The 10422-nt window shown below is 37.2% G+C and overlaps 2 protein-coding genes across 2 annotated transcripts; both read right to left on the bottom strand.

The window, feature by feature from the left end:
• Positions 1 to 447: 447 nt before the first annotated feature.
• Positions 448 to 1886, bottom strand: LOC142616258 (uncharacterized). The gene is made up of 2 exons (XM_075789140.1): positions 1489 to 1886; positions 448 to 1381 (listed from the first exon to the last, which is right to left on the bottom strand). Exons 1-2 carry the CDS (start codon positions 1884 to 1886, stop codon positions 448 to 450), a joined length of 1332 nt encoding a protein of 443 aa, XP_075645255.1.
• A 6647-nt stretch (positions 1887 to 8533) lies between these two features.
• Positions 8534 to 10143, bottom strand: LOC142614650 (anthocyanidin 3-O-glucosyltransferase 2-like). Its single transcript, XM_075787212.1, has one exon. It carries the CDS (start codon positions 10085 to 10087, stop codon positions 8636 to 8638), a length of 1452 nt encoding a protein of 483 aa, XP_075643327.1. The 5' UTR covers positions 10088 to 10143; the 3' UTR covers positions 8534 to 8635.
• Between the last annotated feature and the right edge of the window lie 279 nt (positions 10144 to 10422).

Genomic DNA, 10422 nt, shown 5'->3' with positions numbered 1-10422 from the left:
TCTCCTTTGGTAGCCCTGAACGTGATGCAGGGCTTTGAGTCTTTTCTCATCCAGCATGCATAATTGGTCATATCTACTTTGCAACCAATCTGCCTTAGGGATTTCACTTTCCAATACTATCCTTGGTAAATGGACACCCATTTCAATGGGAAGGACCAATGAATAAGGAATGGCTCCTGTGGAAGATCGGATTGATGTTCTATACAGCCAGAGTGCATAGGGTAATTGTAGGTGCCAGTCCTTGCAATTCTTTGTGATTTTCTTCAAGATTCACCCTATATTTTTATTAGCAGCCTCAATAGCTCCGTTAGTCTTGGGACGGTAACGTGAAGACTTGTGGTGCTGAATGTTGAACTGTCATAGTAGCTTCTCTGTTTGTCCTTTAAAACGTAACCCATTGTCAGAGATAATTTCATGAGGTACCCCATATCTGCAAATGATGTTGATCTAAATGAATTGAGAAACTTTCTTTGAATTTAAGACTTTGTATGAGGCAGCTTCTACCCATTTAGTAAAATAATCAATGGCTACAAGTATGAATTCATGACCATTGGATGTTGTTGGGTGGATCTTCCCAATGAGGTCTATTCCTGATGTAAAGAATGGCCAGGGTGATGTCATAGTATGTGGTGGCATGGGTGGCATATGTTTCAGATCTCCATGGACTTGGCATTGATGACATTTTCGAACATGAGCCACACAGTCGCCTTCCATAGTGGTCCAGTAATAGCCTTGTCTCATTATTTTCCTTGATAGCATGTGTGCATTCATATATGGCCCATAACTTGACTCATGAACCTTTTCAATTATCTCCTGTGCCTCCTTGGCGGTTACACAAAGGAGATGAATTTCATCATATGATCTTCTGTAAAGTCTTTCTCCACAAATAATGTAATTAGTAGACAACCTTCGGATGGTCAATTGGTTATTCTTGCCTGCATATGGTGGATATGTACCATCCTTAAGGTATTGTATGATGTCTGAATACCATTCACCTTCCCCATTTTTTCCCTCATCTTCTTCTATTGTCATGCAGTAGGCTGGTTCTTCTTTCTGTTCCAACACTATTGGCCTGGCTTTATCTTCTTCCGACCCATCCATCATGAATGCTATGGTTGCTAAAGCATCTACAATTTGATTATGCATCATTGGCACATACTGATATTGGATCTTGCTAAATTTTGATGCCCACTTTTGAAGACATTCTTGATAAGGCATGAGCCTTTCTTCTCTGATCTTCCATTTATTATGAATCTGAGAGATTATTAGAGCTGAATCTTCATATACCTCAAACTCCTTCACTACTAGGCCTAAGGCTGCTTGTAGACTCATAATGCAAGCTTCATATTCCGTGACATTATTAGTGGCAGGAAAGTTGAGTCTACCAGAAAATGGAATGTGTATCCCTTTTGGTGAAATTAAGAGAACTCCAATTCCACTTCCGTTTTAATTTTTTGCTCCATTAAAATACATCTTCCATGATTCTACCTTAATCCCCATGATATCTTCACCAGAAAGTCCCCTTGGATCTCTTCCGCTTCTTCTATTGAACAATGGGCTAAGTGATCGGCAATTTCTCTCCCTTTGACAGATTTCTTAGTCACATATTGAATATCAAATTCTGACAAAAGCAAGACCCATTTAGCAGTCTTCCCATCTCGCACGGGTTTTTCCATTAAGTACTTCAAAGGATTCATTCTTGCAATAAACAAAACCTTGTAAGCAAGCATATAATGTCTGAGTTTGCGGGTTGCCCAAACAAGTGCTACACATGTCTTTTCTAAGGGTAAATACTTTTCTTCATGAGGCAATATCTTCTTGCTGATGTAGTAAATTGCATTCTCCTTCCTAGTCTCTTTTAGGTATTGAGCAAATAGAGCGCCCATTGTTGTATCTGTAAAGGTGAGATACAACAACAATGGCTTTTCAGGTATTGGTGGGACAAGTATTGGTGGTTTCATCAAATAATTCTTGATCTTATCAAATGCTTCTTGGCACTATTCATTCCACACTGTAAGGACTTCCTTCTTAAGCAGTCTGAAGATTGGCTCACATTTCATAGGAAGTTGGGCTATGAACCTGCTAATGTAATGTATCCTCCCTAGAAACCCTCGAATCTCCTTCTCAGTTCCTGAAAGTTTCATTTCTACTATTGCCTTGATTTTGTCAAGATCAACTTATATTCCCCTCTGGCTTATTATAAACCCTAACAGTTTTCTGGATGTAACTCCAAAAGTGCATTTCTTTGGATTCAATCGTAACTTGTAGAACCGGATTGTTTCAAAGAACATCCTTAAAGCTGGTATGTGTCATTCAAGGTCTTTGGACTTCACTATCATGTCATCAACATAAACTTATACTTCTTCGTGGATCAAATCATGCAACAAAGTAGTGGATACACGTTGTTAAGTAGCACCAGCATTTTTAAAGCCAAATGGCTTGACCTTGCAACAGTATGTCCCCCATGGAGTGATAAAGGAAGTCTTCTCCATATCTTCTGAAACCATCTTAATCTGATTGTATCTTGATCCATCCATAAATGATAGCAAAGCATGACCTGCTATGTTGTCAACCAGGACGTCAATGTGAGGCAGAGGGAAATCATCTTTCAGGCTGGCCTTATTCAAATCTCGAAAATCTACACACATTTTAACATTTCCATCCTTATTTGATACCAGAACCACATTAGCTAACCACTCTAGATAGTTGACCACTCTTAGGAATCCAACATTGTACTGTTTCTCCACTTGTTCCTTGATCTTAAGAGTCCACTCTAGCTTCATTTTTCTCAAGTTCTGCTTGACTGGCTTCATGGTAGGATTTGTTGGAATGCAATAATGTACTATATTTGTATCAATCCCAGGCATGTCTTCATATGACCAGGCAAAGACCTCCTTGAACTCTGTCAATAGCGCCACTAATGCATCTCTCTCAAAAGTGGTTAGGGTATTGCCCACTTGTATCATTTTAGGTTCACCATCAGTTCCCAGGTTAATAGGTTGGGTTTCTTCTTTTATAGGTTCTAGGTATCCATGTTTTAATTCTTTATTATTAAGAGTTTCTTTATCAATTTTAGAAATAATAAATTCAAAGCTAGCAAATAAGCAGAATCGGAAATCATATTAAAAGGAAAAGAGTTTTCAATATACTCTACAAACTCAATAGACTCAACTGGAAAACTATCACAAACAGACTTAATAGGAACAAAAATATTAGCAGAACTAGACCCAATAGGAACTAAAATAATGTTCTTGGCAAGGGTGACTGGCTCGGCAGTCTTGATTTTTTTGGCAAAAGTGACTGACTTGATGGTCTTGATCTTCTTCAAGGAGTCCTTCATGGGGTGGGCGGCTCCCTCCCATGCCCAATTCTTCAACTCAGTCATGGCTTCCATAGTGGCAAGTGGCTCCTAGTAAGTTCCTTCTTCCCTCAGCATCAGTACTGCAGGATCTTCGTCCATATGAATTGTGGCTTCATCATCAATCTCCATGTTTGTGGGCTTGTCGGTCACAAAATGTAGGGGTTTGAAGTATCTCCCCCCTTGTGATGTGGACAATTTTTATTGGGTCATTTGGATTCGCATCTTGGGGTTCAAAGTGTCTCCCCCCGTTTGTGGGTATTGGGTCGTTTAATTGGGGTTTGAAGTGTCTCCCCCCGTTTGTGGGTGCTTGGTAGTTTGATTGGGTTTTGAAGTGTCTCCCCCCACTTATGGATGTTTGGTTATTTACTTGGAGTTTGAAGTGTCTTGTAAGTCTAATATGGGATTGTGATGTTGTAGCAGCGGAGTTTCTTCTATGCTTATGGGCTTCAGTACTGTGATGGGAGTGACAAGCTTGGAACTGGAGCTACTGGCTTGATTGTCGGGCTTAGGTTCTCTTTGCAACCTTCCTTCAGATCTTGACCAAATTCTCCCCTAATGACAGGCTTGGTCTGGTTAATCAAAGCTAAGACCCCATCCACATCCATCAATCAACCAAAACAAATACACACAGCATGCAATGCAATTTTAACCAAGACTAACCTAAGGATAGGTTCTAAGTTATTACGTTGTAGGGTGGGTTTGTTGTTTCATTGTTTCTCATAGCTAGGATGTTATACCTCCCAACTTGTAATGTAATGAATATTGCGTTGGTCCAAACGGTTTGGTTTGTCCTTTACAGCCAACAGGAAATGATCCAATGACTTTAGGCTATAGGTTGGTGAGTTCACCACCAGGTACCCGAATCTAATGAAGACAGATGATCCATAGTTACTACCACCATAAGTTGTTGAAGAAAAGTGCATACATTGCTGTTTAGGTGGCACACACAATGACAGTTAGGGAAAGCTTTTAACAAACAATACAAACAACCAAATATCATACACCAAAATATCATACAACATCCCATCAAACATAAATAAACAAACAAACTACTATATCATGCAAGACCATGCAAAACAAGGGTACACATTTGGTCACTTAAGTCTAATATGAATCTTAGCCCTCGACATCCCCAGCAGCGTCACCACTGTGAGAGACCTTGAAAGTGCCTCTCAAATAAGAGATTTGGTTACTCTTTAGGGCACTTCTCTTTTTAGGTAAGTGGTGTGGAGTCGCCACTTATTTTTTATACAAAATATAGATAGATAGATAGATAGATAGATAGATATATAATACATGACTGAATAGTATCCTTCTCATTGATTAAATGAAAAAATTACATATTTGAAAATTTGAAAATTACATGGCTTTGGGTCCTAGTTACAAACTACCAAATAATTACATGGCTTTTTGTCCTAGTTACATTCTACCCAAAATAAAATAAGACAAGACTTAGATCTACTTATCCAAAGACCTAAATCTGGAGGCTAGGTTACGGAATGAGAAGGTATTAGGCACCCATTTCGCTTATACAGAGTCTGGTCTTCTAGACTCTTGTGACCAATGTATCCTTTATGCATGCTATGAATGTCATGTTGTATACGTGAACAAAACTAAATTACAAAAATTTATTTATGAATGAATCATCTTCTATGTTTTAAAAAAAATCAGATCTATTTTAGTGATAAAAAAAATTATCTTATTTTTTGTTTAGAAAAAATCATATCTGTTTTTAAGAATTTGAAAAATATGGTTTTTGGAGATAAAAATTCAAATCTGTGTTTATTACATAAAACAAAGTCTTTTGATTTGAAAATATCAAATCTTTTTTTAAGAATTAAAAAAAAAAAAAAAGTTTTTTGATGACAGAAAAACTAGATTTGTTTTTATATGTTTAGAAAATATGAAAAACATATTTTTGAGAAGAGAATTTCATTCATAAGATAAATTTATGCAACATGGACTAAACACAACAAACATCAAACACAACAATGTAGGATCTTTTTCGTTATTTCAAAATCTGCTATGTTAAAAAAAATCAGATATGTATCTAAGAAAGATACAAATCAGTTTTTGATTTGAGAAAAATTCAGATCTGCATTTAATGAAGATGCAAATCCATTATTGTTTGAAGAAAAAAATCCAGATCTACATCTAAGAAAGATGCAGATCCGTTTTATTTGAATAAAAATTCAGATCTACATCAAGAAAGATGTAGATCCGTTTTTTATTGAAAAAATTCAGATCTACATCTAAGAAAGATGCAGATTCGTTTTATTTTTTAGAAAAATTCAAATCTACATCTAAGAAAGATACAGATCTGTTTTGTTTAAAGAAAAATTTAGATCTACATCTAAGAAAGATGTAGATCCGATTTTGATTAACAAAGATGCATATCTATTTTTATTTTAAGAAAAAGAATTAGCTATATGCAGATTATTGAAATTAAGAAAGAGATCACAACAATTATATATATATATAATAAAAATAAAAATAAAAAGATCATGCTTTAACAAAAAAAATGATTAATAATTCATGTTATTGGTACAAAAAATACATCATCATAAGAGACGAACATAAAGAAAAGGAATAGGGTGCTTGAAAACAACCTCTTGCATGGAGCACTTCTTGTTCTTGAGAGGATGTTTTAGGGTTCAATGAAATTTATTCAATTATCTTTGAAACCTAAAAACCCTAATTTCAACAACGAATATCAAAGAGAGGATCAACAAATATGAGCAATTTGAGTGTGCCTCTCAGCATGTGAAAAGTCTCTCTGGTGGGGGGTGAAAAAAGTGTCAAGAGGGGTCCCTCCTTGAGCATAAAAAGAATATGGTAAATTTTGAGAGGCATCCCCTATTTATAGAGGTTGGAATTCTAAAAAATCAGCAAAAAGCATATGGGGGAAAATCCTAAAAAATTGAGATTTGGATAAGAGTAAGTTTATTCTTCAGATCAAAACCAATTTTATATTTTGATCATATCTCTTTTCTCAAAATTAGGATTAAGCAAAATTTTGACAACTAAAGGAAAATTCGATTATCTACAACTTTGCCAGAAATAGCCTAGTCCAAATTTTGAGTTCTACTATGCCAAAAGTGCCTCAGAACGTGAATCTTAAATCTGCTACTTGATTAGCATGTTTTTGAAGTGTCTTCCAACTCTAAAACTGTATTTGGACAAATTTCAAAGTTATTTTCATGATAAACCTCATTCCAAAGTAATAATTATGTCTTTTAAAATAATTATTTTGAATATAATTATCCCAAAAGCCTAATTATTCACCGCCTTTAAATATTATCAGCTTATTTGTTTTAATCTCATGCAACAAATCTCACTTTAAGAAAAATATTCCAGCAATCACATAAATTTATTTAATTAATTTTAATCATTGATCAATCAAAATTAATTTCAATTAATCACACGTGATCGGCTTCACCCCATATAACGCGTGTAGACTATGAAAATTTGATCTTGTGATATCTTTCAATCCAACGGTTCAATTTAGAAACTGGATACACCGTCGCAACCATTAGAACCTCAAAATCACTTTTATGATATGCAATGAATGATTTAATGCATGTAATGCAAAGACAAACTGTGCATGTAATGCAAAAACAAATTGAGGCATGTAATGCAATCATGATTTTTGGGTACTATGGAATGTTTGATGAGAATGTGGGCTCCCAAAATGATTAGCTTTGTTGCGGAGAGAGATGGTAATGAGTTCTACGGCCAAAAATGTAGGATCTTCCTTTTTTGAGTTAGTTGACTTTAGTGGACATAGGGCGGAGGGACTATCAAAGGTTTGTAGTATAGGAGGAAGGTTTTGTGTACTTACAGGTGATGAGGATGTATTTGGAAAGTTGTTTAAGGCTTGGTCAATTTCGATGATATGGATATGGAAAAGGACAGGGTTAAACAAAATATCCTTATAGGTAGAAGTAGAGCGTGAGGTGATTACTGAAGTCAAGGTTGTTTTCATTTCAAGGGTTGAGGTTGACTTTTCTGTTTGGTTGGCAAAGTTGGCCAGTGAGGGAGTTGGTCTTGGCGGAGGTGTAGGTATCGATCTGGTGGTGCGGGAGGGGTGAGGGAGGGATAGGAAAAGAATGCACTACCTAGGGTTGTCGAAGGTTTCCCATGGCGGTCCGCAGCCAGGCTCTGTACTGTTGCTCATCCTTTGATAATGCACCACCACTATCGATCCAGAGTTTGCAGTCCTCCTCATCATGGTTTAAGAGGCTGCACCAATAACAAAAAATTGGCATGCGTTCATACTGAAAAGATATCCATAGTGGCTCAGATTCGCCCAAGTTTACGAACCTACCCCGGTAGAGAGGTTAGTTGATGTCCATGTTAACTTGGACCCGTATATAATGACCACGACATTCACCATTCGGAGACACATCAACTTGCTCCACTGTGCCCAATATTTTTCCTATAGCCTCAACATTGTTCTTGGTCATATGTCCAAGAGGGAGATTATGGATTTGTATCCAAAAAGATGTCTAAAGAAACATTGCATCATTAGTGAATTCATTGTCCTTGGGTTTGAACAAACCGATCAAATACTTATCAAAAGACCAGGGTCCTTGTGTGAGGATTTTCATTGTCCAATGTCATCGTCGAAAACGATCAAGACTTTGTTAGAGCTAAGGTTGCGAACCTTGAAATTCTAAACAGAGCACTGCTCCTTTGTTAGAAGAAAATACAAGGATGATAAAGTAAATCAACATAAAGGGCCAAAAAAAAGCCAAAAGACCAAATAACCCCTACACTATTTAGCCCATACTCCATATATAACTTTTTAAGGATAACAATGTAAATCTGCTGATATCCCGCAGCCAGTTTCTTTACCATCATCTTGTTTGCCGTTTAGCTCTTTCGGGATCGTTTCTTGCAGCACATCCTTTTTCAATGGTATTAAGTTAACCGAGCAGCAAAATTAAGGCCGTTTGCAACATGTATTTAAATTCATATTTTCAGTTTTTAAATAACATTCTACCTATTCTAACTGACTTCTTTTCCCTGTATATTTTCAAAAAATACAAACATACCAAAAACAGCTCCTAAAATACTCCACAAAACTGCCACCCAATGCAATACAAAACCGTTCATACTCTCACTTTTTATATATAGATTAAGATTAAGATTAAGATGTAAGATAAGGGCTCAGAATAAAAAAGATTTAAAAATATATATATATAACAGAAATGATTTAGAAACATAAAGCACAATGCTTAAAAAAAAACACACACACACACACAATTAAGTTCATGGCATACTATCTATAATAACATCATCAATTATTCGACCCAATGAAAAGTGGGAAGATCCACCATCCATCAAGGCCTTCCTACTTTTTTCAGTCATCTCCTTCACATTTTTCCTAATCTTGCTGTCATTCTCCATTAGTTGCTTTATTCCCCTTTCAATCTCCTCAGAAGTCACAATAATTTGGTTATCAGTATATTCTGTTCGATAATCCAACATGATCTCCGCAGCTAATTCCATCTCCTTGACCATCTCAAAGGCATTAAACTGTTGTTCAGCATAGAGTGGCCATGTAGCAATTGGCACACCAAACCAAAGGCTTTCCAATATTGAATTCCACCCACAATGCGATACAAAGCCTCCAATTGCAGGATGTGATAAGATTGCCACTTGTGGAGCCCATCCAATGATCTTTCCAATCCTAGCCGTCCGATCCAAAAATCCTTCTGGCAAGACTTCCTCCAAATTCTCATGCTCAGTGGGATATGCAAGCTTACCCTTTGGAGGGGGTCGGCGTAGGGACCACAAAAATGGAAACCCACCTCGTTCTAATGCTTTTGCAAGCTCCTTCACTTGATTGTCACCAAAACCTCCCCTACTCCCAAAGCACAAGAACACCACAGATGATTGAGGCTGATCATCAAGCCATTTCATGATATCAGACCTTTGATCACCCGACCCCACATGACTTTCTTCACCGTTCAAGTTCAAGATGGGTCCCACGGGGTAAACAGGTGGAATATTTGTAGCATCAGAAAATGAGTGAATTGCATAGGATTCGAGTTCCAAAAACGTGTTCACAATGATACCTTTAGTTTCTCTCCACCTTCTAGCATAATCAAGGATCAGAGTGCCCCCTTCTCTGTCGAGCACCACACCAGGCAAGACCCTAGCTGGGATTGGGTTCACAAAACTTGACAAGACCAACTCAGCATCTGAGTCTTTGAACTCAGTTATATCCTGCTTTTGCTCATCACGAAGGGTTTGGAGATGAAGCATGAGACTGAGAAAGCTTGCACCCGATGGGAAAAACAAATAAGTAGGTACCCCAAAGTCATTAGCCACGTCTACCATAGATGAACAGAACATGTCTACCACAAATCCGGCAAGTCGAGGAGAGTTAGAACCTGACCTTGACTCTTTGAGCTTAGTAGCAGCTTCTTTAACATGGGGTTTCTGACTTTCAATGAATGAAGAAATGAAAACCATGGGGTCGGTTGCTTGTTTGAAAGAAGTTTGAGGGAGATCAATAAACTGTATACGTTCAGTATATGAGGAATCATTGAGAGATTCGATGAAGGCGGCGAACTTGGAATCTATTGAAAGCCTCATTATGAGGACTGTGATACAGAGCCTGTCATCTCGAGAAAGGAGAAGCTTTGCAATCTCCAGCATTGAAACGAAGTGACCCCTACCTGGTGCAGGAACGAAAAGTAGCTCTGCTTTCTTCATTGGACACACTGGAGAGTGGAGAGTGAAAATATCAGAGATGCGTAGAATGTTCACCCACTTTTTCCCTTTGGCTGTATATAGCCAAGGATGACATCATGGCTTTGCTGGGATTTGTATAATAACATGAGTCAAGGTTCTTTTGATTAATGCTAGTTGGTGGCATATAATCATGAATTTATGATGTCTCGTATTTATCTATTGAAATGAGGAAACTTCCTGTCCACGTATGAGAAAAGCTAGGGACATACATTTTTACACAATTTTAGTCACAATTCACCGTATGACGAGTTGTAATTAGTTAAAATATGTCTCCACATGGCCCACTAATATAATTT

This window comes from Castanea sativa, chromosome 11 (assembly GCF_040712315.1).
Source record: "Castanea sativa cultivar Marrone di Chiusa Pesio chromosome 11, ASM4071231v1".
In the NCBI taxonomy this organism is placed as follows: Eukaryota; Viridiplantae; Streptophyta; class Magnoliopsida; order Fagales; family Fagaceae; genus Castanea; species Castanea sativa.
The sequence above is the reverse complement of the archived record's forward strand: the minus strand, read 5'-3'. Positions and strand labels throughout refer to the sequence as shown.

Bases quoted from the DNA above. Each gene is read 5' to 3' on its own strand.
- LOC142616258 (XM_075789140.1), bottom strand. From the start codon at position 1,886: ATGGGCGCTCTATTTGCTCAATACCTAAAAGAGACTAGGAAGGAGAAT. The intron at 1,382-1,488 runs GTAGAATCATGG...ATTTTCTGGTAG, and splicing joins AAGATATCATGGGGATTAAG to ACTCAACTTTCCTGCCACTA.
- LOC142614650 (XM_075787212.1), bottom strand. From the start codon at position 10,087: ATGAAGAAAGCAGAGCTACTTTTCGTTCCTGCACCAGGTAGGGGTCAC.